Here is a 21,671-nt window from a genome sequence, read left to right on the forward strand (position 1 = left end):
TACGTACTAAGTGTTTTCAGCAGGTCTTTAAGTAAAAGGAAGAAATATTCTTCAAAGACCTGTTTTAAAAAAGCAATCCACCTGCTTTCCGCACTGAGAATACAACATTAAAATGTAACCTAAGTCTTTTCTATGAAGGATATGACTAACGTGGTTCAGGTATATAACTTTAGGCACAGATAAGTCTGAGTATGCCAGCAGAAAACTCATTATTTAACAACCCTGGTGAGAACCTGGAATACTTGTATTCTGTGTTGTCATCTCAATGAAAACATACCTATTAAACTTTGGGTACTGGTTTCTTATGTGGCAAGATTGACACATTGTTGACACATGGAAAAGTCTGACCTGCGTTCCTGCCCAGCTAGTGAGCTACCTACCAGGCAGGTAGGTGTGGTCACAGGCAGATTTCAGAAAGAACCTGGCCTCATACCAAATTTGATTTAACCTCTGACTGAAACTTCCATTCCTACATCATAGCCGAGCTGAGTTCATTTTAACCCAGACAATTCCAGGAGTAGCTGTTGTCATCCACTTTGACAATAGAAGAGCTTCAGTGGAATATTGGGTTTTGAGTGGCAGAGCCCCCAGTGGATCTGCTAAAAAAAAAATTATAGGATGTGGCTTCAGATACTAAAATGAATTGACTTATTAGATAGAGCTTAGTATTAACCATCCAAACAGTGAAAGATAAGAAAACAATGAAAAACTTTAGAGTAGTTTATTTTAAGCCTTAGGCCTTAGGAGCTGTTGTTTCTGGATGTACTTCTTCGTTTATGAGAATAAAAGCATGTCACCAGTAAAAAGGAAGGTTCTTGATTTCTTCATTGCAGTGACAGGAAGACATGTGTCTAATAAATCTAAACATTGTTTCAGGTTATTTCCTATAGTGGTTAAAACAGCTGGGGAGCCTGACTGAGCTAGTGTAATATCACTTGAGATTGAAAATCTGATCTGTCAGGAAACTTCCTGTGCAGTCTGATTCTTGGCATTGGGTTAGAATGCAGAAAGAGGTTTTTCTAACATGTGATCCATTTTGAGCTTTCACAGCTTGGCTCATGGCTGATTTTTATCCACAGAGTCAAAGACCAAGAATAGACATACATACACACACACAATTCATACACACACAAAAATGAATTCTCACGTTTTGGGGGCCATTTTGTCAGTATAGGCATGGTCAGTGACACAGAATATTGGATCCTAAAGCCTGCTTGGTCCTCAAGGAGAGTATTAGACCAAGAGATGCAAAACTTTAATAATAACAAGGAAATTTTCACACCCTCTCAAAACGGGCTCATTAGCTACAGATATTTATTTTGGAGTATACATTTATTCTTTCTTATAATTCATTCTTTTTTTTTTTTGGTTGTGCTGCAAGGCTTGTGGGATCTTAGTTCCCTGACCAGGGATTGAACCTGGGCCCTCGGCAGTGAAAGCACCCGAGTCCTAACCACTGGACTGCCAGGTATTCCCTAATTCATTCTTTTTTTTTTTTTTTTTTGACTATTAACAGAAGTTTAACAAAAAAGTTCAGTAAGAAGATGTACACGACCCAATTTTCATCATAGTAAAATGTGGAGAGGGCACATGTGGAAGCAGTTGATTTCTCTGGTGAAGACAGCCATTGTTCATACTCGTTCCAAGGCTTCTAACATGATGATGCCACTTCCTCGTATTACCACCATTCCAGTATTGTTCTGTTGCCTACTAGTTGCCATCTCCACACATTCACCTATCACAGGATTCATAAAGGGATCAAATCCCCTCAATATTCCTTGGACATGTCTGCCACCATTTAATTTCTTTTTTTTTTTTTTTTCACCATTTAATTTCAATGATAACTTCTTGTCCATAAATTTCTTCAAGTCTGGAGGGTGAGCTTTGCTCATGATGTCTACTCGACGAGCTCAAAGATGCCTCCAAACGGAATTCGAGTTGTCCCTCACCCCTAATTCATTCTTTAAAATGTAATTCACTAGAAAAGATTATCTTTTAAACAGACTGCTTGTTGATATTGTAAATTTGCGGGGATGTAGCAAATTGTGTGAATGTTGAATTTAAAAGACTGAATTTCTTGGTTAAATTCTGTTTTCAGTTGTGACAAACATGTACTGAATAAAGTATCGCTGTATGAGAGTTAAGTAAACTACTGACGGCAACGTGGGGCAGAATGAAATAAGTAGAAAAATGAGGAATCAACACAACATTTTCAGGGAGCAAAGAGGAAGAAGGGATGACTTTTAGCTTAGAAAGGGGGATGTTAAGGAACACATGACTTAATGCTTCCTGCTTCATGGTGACAGTTGACCTTGTCCTCAAAAGATATGGACTTGTAATAGGTTAGAAGGGAGAGTGAGCTTCCAAGCATCACATGCTTGGTGTAGTAAGAGGTGCTTGGTGGAGAAGCCTTAAAGTTGGGCAGTGAAAACAGACTGGGGAAGGCGGTTGGGTTGTGGAGGCTCATGAATTTTTAGGTTGTGTTCTGAGGCCATGGAAACCAACTGAATGCTTTTAAGGAGAGGGAATGACATGCATTGACCCCTGTTTTAGGAATATAACCCTGGCTGTTTTCTATAAAAAAGGGATATTACAAAACCCAACCAACCAAAAATCTAAGATTATTTCATTCTTGTTTTTTCACTTTGCTGAGAAGTCATTTAGTCTTCTCCTTAGGCTCCTAATAATTCAGAGTGCCTCTGAGGGCAAGAGAGAATTGCACAAGGTCAAAGCTAAGCAATTGTGCAAAAATTTAGAAAAATTCGAATGAATTAGATCTAAATGTTTTATTATCCCTTTACTGTTAGTGAAGGCTTCTGGAATTTTTGCTCCATTCCACTTTCCTAATGCTTCTAATCGTATGTCATAAAGAAGGAAAACTGGTCAGAGGAACAGCCTAGAACTGAGGCTGTGCAAGTGACTTAGAGTATGTATGGTTGCCTTTCCTACCTGCCTTTGGCTCTATAAAACTGGAAAATGTATTGTAATTTTTATTGTTTTCCTATAACTTCTTAAAAATATTCTGTAATTATTGTTTCTCACTGGAATTTAAACTTGATTTCAGATTTATATAATTGGTAATTTTTTAAAAGGCTCAGGGAGTTTTGAAACTAATTTGATGGACATCCATTATAAAAGATACTCTTTGTAGTTGTAGGGAAGTAACAAAGTAAAGCTTTCTGTAGTCCACTTAACGGTAGTTTCTCATTACTGTATAAAATTTTAACTCACTTGTGAAGATGGTTCAGTTTTACCACAGGACAGTTAAATCAGAAAAAAAAATGTACTTAGGTTCAGGTTGTTTGGGGAAAGTAATTTTAAAATGTACCTATCACTTCCAAAGAAGAATGACTAAAAGCATGACTAAAATTCTGTCTTGTCCTTAAGGAACTTAAAATTTACAGCAGAGATAAGAAAAACAGGGCTCCCTTGGTGGCGTAGTGGTTAAGAATCTGCCTGCCAATGCAGGGGACGCGGGTTCGAGCCCTGGTCCGGGAAGATCCCACATGCCACTGAGCAGCTAAGCCTGTGTGCCACAACTACTGAGCCTGCGCTCTAGAGCCTGTGAGCCACAACTACTGAGCCTGCGTGCTGCAACTACTGAAGCCCGTGCACCCTACAATGCTCCACAACAAGAGAAGCCACTGCAATAAGGCCGTGCGCCGCAAAGAAGAGTAGCCCCCGCTCGCCGCAACTAGAAAAAGGCCGTGCGCAGCAATGAAGACCCAACACAGCCAAAAACAAAATAAATAAAATAAATAAACTTATTAAAAAAAAAGAAAAACAAATAACTCATTTTGCCCTAGGTAAGGTCAATGAGTTGAGAAGTATTAAATGGAGAAGCATTTGCATTTAGTTTGCAAAGTGGGGAGAATCTATGAAAGCTTTAGAAATAAGTAGCATATGAGAAGGTCCTGGAAGAAAAGTTGGATTTTGAGAAGAACAGGAGAGGAGGAAGGGTACAGTAGGTAGAAGGAGTATTGGAGCAAAGGCACAGGGACAGAAAAACATGAGATGCTTTCAGGAAACCCTTTGGTGGGTGGTTGTTAAGGAAAGTGGATGGAAGGCAGTGTTTTGTGGGCTTGTAAAAATAGGTGGTTTATGTTACAGAACACATTGAGTGCCACTGGTGGGAAGTTCAGTCATTGCTTGGTAGACAGTAGAGAAACTGGACAGTGATATGAAGAGACCTGTGCATTAGGAGTGTGAATCTGGCAGCATTGCATAGTATGGATGGAATATATGAAAATGGCAGTATTGTGTAGTATGGTTGGGGTAGGAGGAAGAAAGAGAGAAAGTGGTTAAGATGATTAACGGTCTTGGGTGAGATGTTTTGAAGGCGTAAAAGGGATGGTATGGCGGTGGTAGAAATGGAGAGACATTTTATAGGTGGAAGCCATGTAATTTGGCAGTTGATTAGATGGATAGAGGAAGCAAGCTTTTTGGCCTATGTGGGAACAGGAGAATGGTGAGAACATTAAAAGAAATAGAAAAGAGGTGGAAGAGCTGGGGGAGGTGGAGAGATGTTTGGGCTTTGGGTGTGTTAGGTTGAACGGTATGCCAGGAGGCTAGCTGGGTAGAAGAGTGAAACAACTATTGAAAGGTATACGTGGGGGGGACTTGAAATAGGAAAGAGGTCAGTATTTGGGCTCCTAGTACTTTATATCTAAATAGTACTTTATGATCTAAAGCTCAGCAAGCAGGTTTCAGCCTTTGTTTTCAGTTTGTAAGTTAGTTAGCAGCACTGAACATTTTGGTAGGCACTGAATAGAACACAAAAGAAGAAAGTTTTGTTTTTTTTAAATTTACATATCTACAATATTCATTAATTGTCAACATTTAAGTCTCTTTTATTACCACCCCTCTCCCCCAAATCATGCTATTTAATTGAAGAAACTGGGTGACTTGAACTGTAGATTTTTCTGTATTCTGGGTTTGGCTGATTGTATCTTCTAGGTATCATTTAAATTGTTTCTTTGCTCCCTATATGTCCTATAAACTGAGGCTTGTTTCTATCAGTTTGTTTTTTTTTTTAAAGAGGAGTGGGATAATATTTACTAGGTGGTGCCATGTGTTTCCTATTGCAGCACCTCAGGAGGCATAGGCCACCTACGTGTCCCATTTTTCGTGATGTTAAGATTGATGATCATTTGGTTCAGCCTAATTCATACAATATAATGTTCCCATATCAACCAACCTTTCGTTTAAGGCTTTTTTAGTAGATAGTGATGATGCAGAAAACCGTTATGTTAGTAGGGTTGGGAATTGGTAACATTCTAATTCTGTCATTTCTTCTGCATTTATTAGTCAGACTTCTTCTGTAAAGAAGAGCTTGTCCTCGTTGTCTGTTTGACTGTCCTGGAATATAGTTTATACAGGATACACAGACTGGACGCATGCTCCATTCTTTTGTTTTATTTGCCAGTTTTCAGAATAATGAGGTTTTTGAAAGTATCGTTATGAACTCATGAATTTATATATTTAATGTTTTTCAGTCCATATGCAGTGTGTTTGTATGTATGTATGTATTTTTATGCTCCAATTATCCCATCTTTGTCCAGTGGGAGCTCCTTTAAGTTGGCACTTGTGTCTTTTTGCCATGACCCCATTAGTCTTTGATTTCTTGCTTGTGGTCATACTAAGATGTCCCAGAATCATCTTGAAATTTCTTGCCCAGACTTGGAATTAGCCACTTTTTCAAGGAACCCAAGTTCAAAGAGATTTTTGAAGGAATAGGATATTCACTTGGGAAGCTATTAAAGAACGTACAAGCTAGAATATAGTCGTGTAAAATGATAACAGTGTTCTCACAATGTGTTTGGGACTGTAAGTGCTGTAGGAAATACCAGTGATTCCTGGAATGTTTGGGTAGTCATTTGGAAGAGTTAAGACTGGAGCTGGGCCATCAAGTAGAGGAGAAAATGAAGATTCATAGATCTGTTGTAGGGGGGAAATTGTTAGAAGGTGTGAAAGAACGTGTGTGGAATAGTAAAGGAGCTTGACTAGAATACAGAGTACCTTGACTGATCTTGTAAGTGCTGGGGAGTAAGAAAAGGTTCTTGGGTTTGGAAGTGCAATTGAAAGTCATGCTTTAGGGGGCTTCCCTGGTGGTCCAGTGATTTATAAGACTCTGCACTTCCGGGCCTCTCTGGTGGCACAGTGGTTGAGAGTCCGCCTGCCGATTCAGGGGACACGGGTTCGTGCCCCGGTCCGGGAACATCCCACATGCCGCAGAGCGGCTGGGCCCGTGAGCCATGGCCGCTGAGTCTGCGCGTCCGGAGCCTGTGCTCCGCAATGGGAGAGGCCACAACAGTGAGAGGCCCGTGTACCGCAAAAAAAAAAAAAAAAAAAAAAAGACTCCGCACTTCCAATGTAGGCTGCGCGGGTTCAATCCCTGGTCTGGGAGCTAGGATCCTACATGCCGCATGGCGCGGCCAAAATAAATAAGTTAAAAAAAAAAAAAAAAAAAGATGTAGTCTTTAAAAGAAAAAGAAAGTCATGCTTTAGAAAGGTTAATATTGCAGTAGGGTTAAGCAGTTGAGTAGAGTTCTCAGCTGGAGGTTTACAACATAATCTTTAGAAAATGAACAAAACAAAACAACCCATACCTGGGCCCTATCTCAAAAGGGGGGTGGCTAGGGTCATTTGCTTTTCAAAAGACCCCTGTGTTATTGTTTTGTGCAAATCCTGCCCCTCTCCCCCCATTTAAGGACTATCGAATTAAATCTAAAAGCTCAAAGATTAGTTTCTTGCAAGTACACTAGGCATGAGGTAGTAAGGACATGGATTAAGGTTAGGGCAATGGGAATGAGAGGAAGGGAGGGATTGAAGGATGGAAATCTATGTTTTATAAGTTTTCTTATGGTGTTTCATTAATAATGTTAGCACGCATGAAAGGATTCAAAGAGAAGGAAGTAAAGGTGACTCCAAGATTTATGGTATGGGTCCAGATAGAAATGGGAAGATTGGCAGAGATTGCTCGTTTCGGGGAGAAGATAATGGGACATACTGAGTGCTGAGATGATGGCTGTATATTAAAGTGGACTCTGGGGGGTTGAAATGTGTTGTGTGTGTTGCTTTTTGTGAATGCTTCATTCACTCTCTTTTGGCAAAGTATTCAACTATTGACTATAGGTCATGCTGTATAGATAGGAAGGGTTAATAACTCTAAGCTTTCATTTAATAAATGTGATTAAAATAAATGTTTGATGTATTAAAAAAAGAACCATCTGTTTATTGTAAAATAAAATGTGAAACAGACTGGAAAAAACATTGCAGCAAATATAAAAAGATTAATATCAACAAATATTGTAATCATTTGAAGCACAAACAAAAAAAGTCAGTAAACCAGGTAGAAGACTTGAACAGATAATTCTCACAATTGGGAAATATAATTCATTAATTCCATCCTTCAGCAAACATGTAGTGAGCTCTTTCATCAGATACTGTTTTAAGTGCTGGCAAACAAGGTGTCTGAGCATTCTGGTGGTGGTGTGAGAGACAGACAATAGACATGGTCCAAAAAACAAGAATTTCAAATAGTGATAGTGCTGTTAGAAAATAAGATAAGGTATTTATTTTTGCCTTTTCCTGTGGAAAGTATTAGTAGTTGTTCAGCTGGAGGTTAGCATTCCTAACCTTTACTTAATTATGTGGAAAAAAATTGGTCAGGTTTAAGTTCTTTTTTTTTTATTATTTTATTTTATTTTTTTATTTTTTGCTTTATAACAAATTAAATCAGTTATACATATACATATGTTCCCATATCCCCTCCCTTTTGCGTCTCCCTCCCACCCCTCCAGGCGGTCACAAAGCACCGAGCTGATCTCCCTGTGCTATGCGGCTGCTTCCCGCTAGCTGTCTACCTTACGTTTGGTAGTGTATATATGTCCATGCCGCTCTTTCACTTTGTCACAGCTTACCCTTCCCCCTCCCCATATCCTCAAGTCCATTCTCTAGTAGGTCTGTGTCTTTATTCCTGTCTTACCCCTATGTTCTTCATGACATTTTTTTTCTTAAATTCCATATATATGTGTCAGCATACAGTATTTGTCTTTCTCTTTCTGACTTACTTCACTCTGTATGACAGACTCTAGGTCCATCCACCTCATTACAAATAGCTCAATTTCATTTCTTTTTATGGCTGAGTAATATTCCATTGTATATATGTGCCACATCTTCTTTACCCATTCATCTGATGATGGACACTTAGGTTGTTTCCATCTCCGGGCTATTGTAAATAGGGCTGCTATGAACATTTTGGTACATGTCTCTTTTTGAATTATGGTTTTCTCAGGGTATATGCCCAGTAATGGGATTGCTGGGTCATATGGTAGTTCTATTTGTAGTTTTTAGGTTTAAGTTCTGTTGGAGTTCCCTGGTAATTGGACCCATAAGTATTTTTCTTTTTTAGTTTTTTCTTTTGTTCAGTTCTTCTTGAAGATGTTTATATAACAGATACAGTACAGATTGAGATCTGTTGTTTCTTGTGGAAATTATTTATGTGGGTTCTTTTCACAGAATAGTGTTCGTTTTGTTCTGTTGGGAGGGAAACTATTCCTCTAAAAAATGTTCACATTTTTTCCTGTGGCTTCATTCAAAAGTGAAATATAGTGATTTGATTCTGCCGTGAGTCAGAGGATAGAACTTGGGTCTCTTGAAACCTTCTCTGCTTATTGTACAGGATGGTTGTAAGGGCCAAATGAGATACATATGAAAGGGTTTATAGAAGTTAAAGGAATCCCAGGATACCTATAGTTAAAGAAGCTAGCTAGAGCTTATCTTTGTCCTTTTGCTGTTTAAATATACATCATGTAACTGGATGTTTCAAACTGAAATTAAGATATAAAAAGTTCAGTGCATTTCTTTAAAGACAAGTAATAAGTTGTTCTGCAGATGGCAAGTTACTTGTGTAAGGAACCCTCTTTAACAAATAAACATTTTGGTTTTTTTCATATATTATTGAAGACTGATCCTGAAAAACAGAGAGCAAGGAAGACGTTTGTTACTTTGCAGTTAATTTTTTTATTATTAAGTCTAGGGACTTTTTAGGCATGGTAAAGAGATAATGGAACAGGAAAACAAATTACAGTCTTTATTTTCTATCTGATAATTTACGGTTGAGAATATAAGATTTATAGGGAAGAAAAGGGATGAGGTTTTTAGAAATGGAAACAAATAGTACTAAGATAATGGCTCATATGCTCAAATTAGCCCATGCTTACTTTAATTCTGACTATCTTGTATGAATCATTTTTTCTTTTTTAAAGGAAACTTGAACATAATTTCATAAGAAGATTTGATTCTTTATTTCTGGACTGCATATATATAACAAGACCATCAGAATGTCGGGAGCCTCAGTGAAGGTGGCTGTCCGTGTGCGACCCTTCAATTCTCGAGAGACCAGCAAAGAATCTAAGTGCATCATTCAGATGCAGGGCAACTCAACCAGTGAGTTCATGTTGTGTTCTATCGATTCTGTCTCATTTTCTTATCCTTCCCCCTTTTCCTGCTTGCCGTGATCAGAATAAATGAACATTTGGCTATTAACGCTTTGAACTTTGCTGTTCTGAATGATCCATTGAATGTTTTCCCCCTGTGATATTTGCTGTAGCATATTTAAATATGGACTATTTATTTTCTTCTTTACAATTGAGAAGTCCCTAGAGAACTGAACGAATTTAGCTAGTGTTATTAAGTTGAAATCTTAATGATAGTAAAGGTGTAAGCAGTGATTTTTAGTAAATGATGCTGTGAAATATACCTGTTGAGCCTCCAAGATTACTTTGCTTTCTTGATTTTAAGTAGCACTTGAGCTTGCCAAGATGGTCTTCACACCTACTCTGCTTCCTTACAATGGTTCTTTGAGTTGAACAACAGATACAGCTAAAACAGATAGTAAACTTGTAAATTATTACTAAAAATTATCAGTCATTGCTTCCTAGCTTGTTTCCCTATATAGTTGCTTAGGTGAAAAATGACTGAAGCTCATTTGAAGCCCCTTCAAAACTGAAGGGTTTTTTGGTACTTGAATTAGTTACTTGATATGGATCTGTAGGCAAACTATTACTTAAAATAGATGTAGGTTCTACTGTTTTAAAGCCTATAACTTTGTGATAAAGCTGAATTGTTGTTCTTTCAGATTCAAGTTAATGTTGAATTGTTGAGGAAACATGCTGATCTCATGTATTTGTGGGCCACTGTTTTGTGTAGAGGATTCTCCCAGTGGGAAATAAAACTATATATATTTAAGGTCTACAGTGTGGTGCTTTGATATGTTTATACATTGTGAAATGATTAGCAAAATCTAATATATCCATCACGTCTCATAGTTACCTTTTATTTTGTGGTAAGAACACTTGAGATCTACTCTCAGCAAATTTTACATAGACAATACATCATTATTAACCATAGTCACCATGCTGCACATTAGGTCTCCAGAACTCATCTTATAACTGAAAGTTTGTACCCTTTGATCAGAATCTCCTTTTTCCCCCCACTCCCCAGCCATCATTCTCCGTTACTGTGAGTTCGCCGTTTATTTTTTGATACAGATTCCTCATATACAACTTTGAACCTTCTGTTGCTTACATACTTTTCTGAACTTGCTAAATAGGACTCACAACATTTTATTTTTTAAAAAAAGATTCAAAAGTAGGAGTCTAAACTGCTGTACCACTGTTTGTGCTTTACATTTGTCAGCTGTGCCAGTGATTCTATGAATTATATATCCTATGAATAATTGTAAAAAGAGATGCAAAATTCAGTATTGTTCTCTAACAAATGTTTATATTCCTAAATGTCACTCATTCAAGCTATGTTATCGTTTGTGTTTCATTTTAAGAATTAAGTTTTACACAGTATAAGTAAAAACTTGCATGGGGCCTTGCTAACCTTCTCTGTATCGTTCCAGTTTTAGTATAGGTATTGCTGAAATGAGCACACTAAAACCTGATCATTGAGCCCCTTGTTTCTTTCTGAAAAATGCATTTAACTATAACTTATTGGAGGCTTTTTTTTTTTTTTTTTTTTTTTTTTTTGCGGTACGCGGGCCTCTCACTGTTGTGGCCTCTCCCGTTGCGGAGCACAGGCTCCGGACGCACAGGCTCAGCGGCCATGGCTCACGGGCCCATCCGCTCTGCGGCATGTGGGATCTTCCCGGACCGGAGCACGAACCCGTGTCCCCTGCATCGGCAGGCGGACTCTCAACCACTGCGCCACCAGGGAAGCCCTAGTTGGAGGCATTTTTGACTGTTGGTGTTGACTCTAAATATGCTGGTGTGTATCACAAGTTCTTTTAAAGTGCGGACGTTAGGAAATCCTGGATCAGGAGCCAGAACTGATTCCGAAAAGAAATACTTTCCTCTGTTTTGCATGCTGAACTATCCAGGAATCCCCAGTGTCATGGAAATGGATTTTTATTAATGGTTGGGGTATTGCTACTTTCTTTATAGGGTTGGAAATCTTAAACTAAAAACTTTTAAGGAGAAAGTGCATATTAAAAGGCCATATCCACGAATGCAAAAATCACTTTATCATATAATAAAAATAAATGGAAAATGTTTATTAGTACAAGAAATAATACTAACATTTTTCTTGATGACAGATCATTTTAGAATGCCCACATCTTAAATGAGTTATAAATTTATATTCATTGTCAAGGTCAAATAGCATTACGTTAATTTCACCCGTTTTGATTTATTTTTGTGAATAGGTAAAACATTCAGAGAGTATGAAATCCAAAATGTACAAAGAGTGTACAGTACAAACACTCCTCTCACCCCATCACATAGTCAACCAGTTCCTCTCCCTAGAAGTAACTTGTGTTAGATTTCCTTCAAGAGATAGTTTAAGTAGCATTATCTTTTTCTAAGGTAGTTTTTTTCCTTTTAATTAGTGGTAAGGTATAATAGTAACTTATTTTGCAGTCTTGACTGCATTGTATATTTTATTTTATTTTATTTTATTTTATTTTTTTTTTTTGCTGTACGCGGGCCTCTCACTGCTGTGGCCTCTCCCGCTGCGGAGCACAGGCTCCGGACACACAGGCTCCGCGGCCATGGCTCGCGGGCCCAGCCGCTCCGCGGCACGTGGGATCCTCCGGGACAGGGGCACGAACCCGTGTCCCCTGCATCGGCAGGCGGACTCTCAACCACTGCGCCACCAGGGAAGCCCTATATTTTATTTTTTAAAAAAATAATTAATTAATTAATTTGGTTGCACCAGGTCTTAGTTGCGTCAGGCAGGCTCCTTAGTTGCAGCTTGCAGCCTCCTTAGTTGCAGCTTGCTGGTTCCTTAGTTGTGGCAGGCGGGCTCCTTAGTTGCGGCTCGCTGGCTTCTTAGTTGTGGCTTGCTAGCTCCTTAGTTGTGGCGTGCGAACTCTTAGTTGCGGCATGCATGTGGGATCTAGTTCCCTGACCAGGCATCGAACCCGGGTACCCTACATTGGGAGCACAGAGTCCTAACCACTGCGCCACCAGTCCCCTGCATTGTATATTTTATTTTATTTTATTTTATTTATTTATTTGTTTTTGTGGTACGCGGACCTCTCACTGTTTTGACCTCTCCCGTTGCGGAGCACAGGCTCCGGACGCGCAGGCTCAGCGACCATGGCTCACGGGCCCAGCCGCTCAGTGGCATGTGGGATCTTCGTGGACCGGGGCACGAACCCGCGTCCCCTGCATCGGCAGGTGGACTCTCAACCACTGTGCCACCAGGGAAGCCCTGCATTGTATATTTTAAACACCTGAGTAAAGCTATTCGTGTTTATATCTTGTAAAAGATGTTTTTTTTTTCTTTTTGAGATTTTAGCATGAGAGAATATCCATATAAGTTAATAGGATTTTATTAACAAGTATCTACTATATGTATAATGGTATGCTAAGTACTAAACCAATATAAAAAAACTAATCTATTGACTATTCAGGAGAATAAAACTATTAGAGTGTATAGCAAAATTAAGATTTTCTATAGTTCTGGATAGTTATGTGAAATGGATCTGGATCTGCTTAATTTTCTGACTGCTAGTGTTTGATTATCTGGATTAAGAGCTCACTGAGATTATTGATGGCTAATTAAAAAAAAGTGTTAGACCTCATTGTATCTAAGATATGTGGCTCTCTTTTTGACCTTATTATTTTGATTGTATAGAAAATAATGTCAGTTTAGGGGAAAAAAGTAAAATTATCCAAATATGATATTCATTCTGAATGAAGGATTTCAGATGTCTTCACTTGTGGTAGCCAGCAAACTGAAGAAGAAAATAAGATTCCTAGTTGAACATTTTCTAAGGATAGGGCCATAAATTTTGGAGTTTGTGAGGATGCTAAGTTCTATTTACTCATTCTTGTTTATTTCCCCCAAAGATCTCTCCAGAATTATTGAAAATATTTATATGTCTTTTGAGGAAATATAATGAAGAGATGCCTGGTTTTTATTAGAAGTAATTAATATGGTTAGACTAGGCCTGGGCTTATTGTATTAGTACAATGAAAACCAGTCTGTGGACCACCTTAAGAACAGTGCTGAACTACCAATGGTTTTTCCATCATATTTTGTCCACAACCTTTCTAGACAGCAGGCTGAGTAGCTCTGCTCTGTCTTGCCCTATGTCTTTCTCTTCCTCTTTTGAGAGTCTGCTGTAATGTGAGTCTCTAGGGATCACAGAGTTGCATGTACCTTAGGACCCTGCCCTTACGGAGTTAAAGTTTGTGGTAGGAGAGACAAGACATACCAAAATAACCTCAATATAAAGTAAAAGTGATCTAAGTGATACTTGACATAAAAAAGGGTTTTAAAAAAATGCAGATGTGAGTTTGGCAAAGGGCACATGTAAAATTCATAGATGATAGGAGGGTATTTCAGCTTGACCTTGAGGATTAAACTAAACATCCCGTATGTTTGGGGAAAGTTTCAGAATTGTAGCTTATTAGGACTTATTAGTGTTATATCTAGATTGGTACTCCTAGCCTCATCTGGCTATAACACATTGCCTCTTCGCTTAAACGTTCACCAGGAGAAATTTGTGACTTTTAAAATAACATTAGCCTCCTGAAACAAAAGTCCTCGTTAGATGAATCAGCCTTAGAAAAAGTAGTATTAGTTTTCTAGCTGAATGCTTTGTCATGGTTCAGAAAGTTTGGGGTAATTTTGGTTTCTTTGAAAGGTGTTTGTTTTTGGAAAGCTAATTACCTAATTGTATCAGAGACTTTTTCCTCTAGAATTTTGGCGTTTTCAGTTTTCTGCTGTTTTCTATTTCTGTTTACAACTTTATATGGCAGTTTCTTAGTAATTTGACTAATATGTAATCCAAATAACTTTTGAGAGATTTTAAGTGAGCCAACTTGTTATGTTTAGAAAGTATTAATGGCTTGTTTTTAAAAAATGGGGCTTAAGATTGGGAGAGAGCATGGATTTTGAACCTAGAATTGTTGCAAAAACTGAAATGAATTTTCTGTAGCCACATGTGTTAGCTGCATTAAAAGGCTGCTATGCTGGCAAGCTGGCCTGGACTGCTGCTCACAGGGATTATGGCTGATTGTAGATGGAATGCAATGGAATGTTCTTGCCATAAGGTCTCATGAAAAAGTAGAAGAGGGTGGTGAAGAGTACTTTAGGGAATGTGCTAGATTTGAAAACTGAGTAGTGGCAGTTTTATTCAAGCACTTTCTGGTCTCAGAGGGAGTATTTTCCATGGCACAAATAAATGTTACTGTCTTGACATTTGGGAGACCAGGGTGCATACAAATAGCTTTGTTTAATAATATCCCATTATATTCCAAGTTTCTCCCACTTTGGAAGCATTTTTTTATTGTCTAATTACTTTAAAAAAGGAAAATGGGACAAAATTAATGCTCTAACTGCTCACATTTATGGTTACGTTATGTGTGTAAATCTGGAGACTTTGAAACTGCATAAATTCCCCTCTGAAAAACAATAAGTTCTCACACACTCCTTCTGGTGATTAAATTGTGATCTTTTGCTTTGTCTTTAACCATAGGAATCAGTCTCTAATCCTTTGGTAAGTCTCCTTCATATTTTTATTAATTTTCCTTAGTTTAGGATCTTTTTTTTTTTCCCTATGCCTAGGTATTAAGTGGGATAAAAGAAATCCTGTTGTTTTTTTTTCTGCTAATTGCTTATTTTGTATATTTTAAAAGGCTTTTTCATTCGCACATGTGCATTTCTAAACCAAATGCTGCACATCACAGCTGGTACAAAGAATGACTTCATGTCCATTAATGAAAATTTGGGATGGAGGAGCACAGGGACAAAATGGAGTTTGGAAAGGAAGACTTTTGAAAGGAACTCTTATAAATCTGTATGTTTTTTCTAGCATAAATTAATATAGCTACATGAAAATAAATGTAAATGCATATAAATTATCTTTGTGAACATTCTGGAAAATAAGAGGGCAAGAAAGGTTACTTCTATTTTTACCTCTTTACTGCAGCCTACTGCTGCATTTTGATGGATTTTTATTGTTGTTCCAATTAGGTTAAATGGTTAGCATCTGTGTAATTTTGTATTCCAGTCTTTTCTTTTTAGTCTTTAGTTTTCTCCTCTCCTTAGTGTTACCTAATTCGCACTTGCACTTGTATTTTAATCTGAGTTTCTTTTACTGGCGTCTATGGTTAGACTTCTGAGTGTCTATCAAGGTGGGAGCCCTTTGAAATTACATGCAAAATGTTTCATGCATATTCCTAGAGAGAGGGTAATCACATTCAATATGATTTTAAAAATTCATACATATATATATATATATTTTTTTCTTTTTGCGGTATGCGGGCCTCTCACTGTTGTGGCCTCTCCCGTTGCGGAGCACAGGCTCCGGATGTGCAGGCCCAGCGGCCATGGCTCACGGGCCCAGCCGCTCTGCGGCATATGGGATCCTCCCAGACCGGGGCACGAACCCGTATCCCCTGCATCGGCAGGCGGACACTCAACCACTGCGCCACCAGGGAGGCCCCATACATATATTTTTTATTGAAGTGTAGTTGATGTACAATGTTGTGTTACATATATATATATTTTCATATTCTTTATCCATCCGTCTGTTGATGTACATTTAGGTTGCTTCCACGTCTTGGCTTCAGTACATTTAAAATTTTTTAAATTTTGGCTGTGTTGGGTCTTCGTTGCTGTGTGCAGGCTTTCTCTAGCTGTGGTGAGCGGGGGCCACTCTTGGTTGCAGTGTGCGGGCTTCTCATTGCTGTGGCTTCTCTCGTTGAGCAGCACGGGCTTTAGGCTCAAGGGCTTTAGCAGTTGTGGCTCGTGGGCTCTAGAGCACAGGCTCAGTAGTTGTGGCACATGGGCTTAGTTGCTCCGTGGCATGTGGGATCTTCCCGGACCAGGGCTCGAACCCGTGTCCCTTGCATTGGCAGGTGGATTCTTAACCACTGTGCCACCAGGGTAGTCCCGGCTTTAGTACGTTTTTAAAGAGAGCTCTGTCCCCAAAAAGGGTTAAGAAGCACTAGCCTAGCATCAAAATGTCTCCTTAAGTCTTTTCAGGATAAGCCAGGACATGATTAGGTCAGACTAAGGTGTAAACTCCATAATATAACACCCAAAGTGCTTCACAGTGTGGCTGGAGGAGTAGGATAAGGACAGCTCTTCAGCTACTACTTCTTCACCTCGCCACCATGTGCTCTAACCATAGAGATGCAATGTGCAGTTGTTTTTTTTTTTTTTTTTTTTTTTTTTTTCTTTTTGCGGTATGCGGGCCTCTCACTGTTGTGGCCTCTCCCGTTGCGGAGCACAGGCTCCGGACGCGCAGGCCCAGCGGCCATGGCTCACGGGCCCAGCCGCTCTGCGGCATATGGGATCCTCCCAGACCGGGGCACGAACCCGTATCCCCTGCATCGGCAGGCGGACTCTTAACCACTGCGCCACCAGGGAGGCCCTGTTTTGTTTTTTTACCTACCCTTCCTGAAGATTCATTTGGTGAACTGTATATCTCACTCATACCCAAGTCATTCATCTCTCAGTAACCTCTACCAATGTCATGAATTTCACTGAGAGTCACTAAAACTGCTGAATATTTTGGCATTTAAACTCCTGACAGCACTATTTTTCTTAGAGTCCAAAACTGGAAATAACCCCCAGTATCCATCAGCAGGGAAATGGATAAATAAACCATGGTATTTACATAATAGTACATAGCAAAGAAGAGAGGAATTACTGCATACACACACACACACACACACACACGCGCGGAAATCGTAAACTGTAGCTATACAAGCAAGTTGGAAAAGCAGTTGATGTATTTTATTTATATAAATTTAAGAACATACAAAACTGTTCTCTGTATTCTTTACTCCATAAAAAGACGTAGGGTAAAACTATGAAGAAAAATAAGGCAATAATGACAAAATTTTGCAGGCCTCAGTGGAGAGATGGTGGGCAAGGAAGTCTGGGAGGGTCATACAGTGGAGCTACAGAGGTGAGAGTCATGTTCTGTAATGGGCTGGTGGGTACCTGGGGTTTTGTTTATTGTTGCTGTTTAAACTCTACATATATTTTATAAGTATATCTATTAAACATTTAATTAAGAAAGCATAAAAGCAAAGGAAAAAAACAGTCTTAATCTTGCAAATTGAGATGCTATGCACCCAGGCCTATTTAGACCAGTGACCAGGGCATATCATACGATAAGCACAAGTCCACGAAATTTGCCTCCTGTCCCCTCTTTCTGAAACCTTTGAACCACTTTTTGACTTCTTTTTCCAAAGAGAGGGATGCTTACAGGTCCACCTTGGTTAAATGACACTCATTTAGTCACTGGAATGTAAGAAGATAAGCACCAAGAAGGTGAAGAGGCTTTTACAGCACAGGAAGAAGAGTTCAGTAAAATATATTGAAATCAGCTTGGGTACCCGTGGCATTAAACTTTTTAAAAATTTTGACACAAAACACTTTTCCTGTAATCAGGACTTGAAGCTATAGCAATGAGAGGGGTCTGTGTGTGTGTGCTGGGGTGGGGAAATAAAGGTGCCCCTGAAATGATATTATGTTTACTCAATTGGAATTGATTGAAACCAATTTTGTCCTTTAGAACGACTTTTGGAATGGGTTGATAAAGGGAAGGTCCAGGTCTTGCACTGTCAGTGACCTTCTCACAGTTTTCCTTGGTATTTAATGACTTCTCATATGGCACCTTAACTAAGCTGACATTCTGGAATGTATCCCTCTCTGTTTCTTACATTTTTCTTCTACTGGGATAAAGTTTATGGTCTTAAAGAAGGGCATTAGATTGCACCCTCTCCTAGATGAGATAAATTCATTTACCATTAACTTATTGAGCACTTTTTTTTTTTTTTGCGGTACGCAGGCCTCTCACTGCTGTGGTCTCTCCCGTTGCGGAGCACAGGCTCCGGATGTGCAGGCTCAGCGGCCATGGCTCACGGGCCCAGCCGCTCCGCGGCATGTGGGATCTTCCCGGACTGGGGCACGAACCCATGTCCTCTGCATCGGCAGGCGGACTCTCCACCACTGCGCCACCAGGGAAGCCCCTTGAGCACATTTTTTAAAGTATTCTTCAAGAACATGATTTTAATGGTTATATAATATTCTGTTGGATTTATGAACCGTAATTTATTTAGCTCATCACTCATTATCAGACACTTGAACCTTAAAACCACTTCTTAGGACTGCTGTAAAGAATATAAGCCCCTCACAGGTGGGGAAGGAATTGTTTTTATTATTTATTTATTTATTTAAAAAATTATTTATTTGGCTGCACCGGGTCTTAGTTGAGGCATGTGGGATCTAGTTCCCTGACCAGGGATCAAACCCAGGCCCCCTGCATTGGGAGCATGGAGTTTTAGCCACTGGACCACCAGGGAAGTCCCAGGAATTGTTTTTAGAAGGCAGTTTATGCAGCTGTCTACCTGGCACCTCTTACCTGCTTGTCTAAATAAACATTTTAAACTTGGAATGTCCAAAACTGAATATCTGATATATCCTTTTGCATTCTTGCTCCCCTGCATTCTCCCTCAACTCAGTTAAAGGCAACTCTACCTTTGTAGTTGCTCAGGGCAAAAATCATAAAACATCCTTGACTCTCTCTCTTATCCTCTATCCATCATAGAGCCCTGTAGGCTCTGCCTCAGAATCTTACTTTCCACCTCCTTTACTGCCACCCCCTACAGTAGCCTCCTTACACCTCTCCTTGCTTCAGCCCTTGCCCTCTAGTAATCTGTTCTCCATCCTTTTAGAATGGAAGTCAGATTATTTTTTTGCTCTAAACTCTCAGATGGTTCCCATTTCACTCAGAATAAAAGCTGAAGTCTGTGCAGGGACCTCCCTTCTCCCTTTGCCAAACCTCTGTAGCCTCCTTGGTCTTTCCCTTAGTAATGCAGTGGGTAAATGTTCCCAAGTCTAAAGTAGTCTTCAGGAACATGATTTTAGTGGCTGTGTTATAGTTATGAATCATACATTATTTAGCTCATCCTCTGTTATCAAACATTTGAGCCTTAGCTTCTCCATTTATTAAATGGAGATGTTGCTAATGCCTACCCAGCTCTCTATTCCTAGGTTGTTGTGAGGATCAAATGGAATTGGGTGTCCGCATAGGACAGTATTTGAAAGTTATTTGTGAAATTGTTTTTTGTGGTTAGTTTTGGTACCTAAATCGTTATTTTCAATGGGAATATAAATGTATAGGCAGAAACAGTTGAACCTGTCACTAAAGGAGGAGGCCTTTGGTATTGTGTGTTTGGAACTGCTTTTTATTATAGGGTATAATTCAAACTTCTTCAGTTACCTAAGTAAGTTGTTTTCACATCTGGATTCTGAAACGGCCAAGAGAGAAGACTGAAAAAAATCTTGTAGGAAACCTGCTGCTTTGCATCTTACTGTTTTAGTCTTTTGAGGTTGCCTTGATTAAATCCAGACTGTACTTCATGTGGCCTTTATATGTACATTTGTTGCTTTTTTCAAAGGGGAAAGCAGCCATGCCCAGTTTTTGTTGTTGTTGTTGTTTGTTTTAAATGCCTTCTTTGCAATTCTCAAGAGTTGTTTTGGAGTTCATTTTTGAAAGTCTGTGCCAACAACACGGTGCTGATAGCTTTTGGTAGTTGCCCAGTGAAGTGTGAAGCACTTGCAGCGGGAGCTCACAAGGTCTGGAGTGTGGTTAGAGAGGCCGCGAAAGGGGCTGCTCGTGCCCATTTTATAGTAGGCGAAGTTGGTGTTCATAGATTTATTTTTTGTAGCATATCAACAACGTGCTTATTTTATGAACAAACATTTCTAGTGGGCTAAAAACTGTTCTTGGTTGTACTGTTTAGGGATGAGTGCTTTGTACATATAGGTGGTAAGAATAAGAAATATGAAATTAGGTTTTTGAGGGCATATGTGGGAAATTAGATTTTTGTTACTCAGCAAACATGGGCTGGGAGGCCACCAGGGGCTCAGAGTGTTTTTAGTCTCATCTTAGAGATAAGTAATCAAAGCAGTGTGGTGACCATTATGAAGGTATTAGGAGAGATATCTAAATAATTGAGGGGCAGGGCCAGGAAAGGTGGGGAATGTCTGGGAAGCCTCTTTTGTTTTGGCAGAACAGAAAACTATACTGCCAGAGTTCCAGAAGCTACGTAAAGAGGAAATGATTTAACTACAATTACTGTTTCCCTGTGACATTGTTCTGGTCTGATACTAGAGATCCCTTTGTAACTGTAAATAAAATTGAGAAGGCAAAATGGGTAAAGGGGAAAACAAAAGCAGCTTTTACTTGCGGTACGCGGCCTCTCACTGCTGTGGCCTCTCCCGTTGCGGAGCACAGGCTCCGGACGCGCAGGCTCAGCGGCCATGGCTCACGGGCCCAGCTGCTCCACGGCATGTGGGATCTTCCCGGACCGGGGCACGAACCGGTGTCCCCTGCATCGGCAGGCGGACTCTCAACCACTGCACCACCACGGAAGCCCAACTTTTACTTTTTAAATTGCCTTTTAGTTGGGGGAAAGCCACGATGATATGTTAATTGTAGTTGCAGGCAAAATCTTTAATAGTTTACACAATTACACAACGACAGTGTAATTGCTACATAGAGACTTTGAGATGTTAGATAAACAAATTTATTCTGGAGAATAAAAGGGCTTTTAAGTACAAATTTTGTTTTGACTGCCTTGTTTTCTAGGACTTAGTAATTAAAACATTATTTCTGCATCTTTTTTTTTTTTTTTGGTACGCGGGCCTCTCACTGTTGTGGCCTTTTCCGTTGCGGAGCACAGGCTCCGGACTCACAGGCTCTGTGGCCATGGCTCACGGGCCCAGCCGCTCCGTGGCATGTGGGATCCTCCCAGACCGGGGCCCGAACCCGTGTCCCCTGCATCGGCAGGCGGACACTCTCAACCACTGCGCCACCAGGGAAGCCCTATTCTGCATCTTGATGCTGGAGTAACAAAGTTGTAAAGAAGGCCAGGGAAAAGGGGGGTAAAGTTGGGGGACTTAGCAGACTTTGTAAGGCTAATTTTGACTTGAAGGCACTCTAAGAAAGAGAAGATGGTCTTGCGGTTCATCAGTAAACTGAAGCCTATGGAGCATTTTATGGGGAGTCATTTTAAGGCATTCCATTTATCTTGAATAAGGGTCTTCAAGCCTTTACGTGAAAGGTGCTGTCCTGTTCTTCACTCTTCTCCGGCTCTCCTAAGGTAAGGAATGTCAGCTACAGCATG

At 39.6% G+C, this 21,671-nt stretch overlaps 2 protein-coding genes and 1 non-coding gene across 12 annotated transcripts in view; 1 reads left to right on the forward strand and 2 right to left on the reverse strand.

Moving 5' to 3' along the window:
* Positions 1-21,671, forward strand: part of KIF1B (kinesin family member 1B) — a 149,187-nt gene that overhangs the window by 6,921 nt on the left and 120,595 nt on the right. For 9 of the 10 annotated variants that reach the window (XM_060088944.1, XM_060088946.1, XM_060088947.1 and 6 more), the window contains exon 2: positions 9,270-9,450. In XM_060088944.1, the coding sequence (XP_059944927.1) occupies positions 9,345-9,450 (106 nt within the window). In that variant the 5' untranslated portion in view covers positions 9,270-9,344. Of the gene's footprint in view, positions 1-1,381; positions 1,469-9,269; positions 9,451-21,671 lie in introns of all 10 variants that reach the window. The other variant, XM_060088945.1, reaches the window with a different exon arrangement.
* LOC132477364 (small nuclear ribonucleoprotein G-like) lies at positions 1,632-1,917 on the reverse strand. The gene has a single exon (XM_060079712.1). It carries the CDS (start codon positions 1,890-1,892, stop codon positions 1,632-1,634), a length of 261 nt encoding a protein of 86 aa, XP_059935695.1. The 5' UTR covers positions 1,893-1,917.
* On the reverse strand, positions 10,841-10,942 carry LOC132484747 (U6 spliceosomal RNA). The gene has a single exon (XR_009531300.1). It is a non-coding gene; the product is annotated as a U6 spliceosomal RNA (small nuclear RNA).

Source organism: Mesoplodon densirostris, chromosome 2, assembly GCF_025265405.1.
Source record: "Mesoplodon densirostris isolate mMesDen1 chromosome 2, mMesDen1 primary haplotype, whole genome shotgun sequence".
Classification (NCBI taxonomy): Eukaryota; Metazoa; Chordata; class Mammalia; order Artiodactyla; family Ziphiidae; genus Mesoplodon; species Mesoplodon densirostris.

Coding starts and splice junctions, on each gene's coding strand:
- LOC132477364 (XM_060079712.1), bottom strand. CDS start 1,892: ATGAGCAAAGCTCACCCTCCAGACTTGAAGAAATTTATGGACAAGAAG.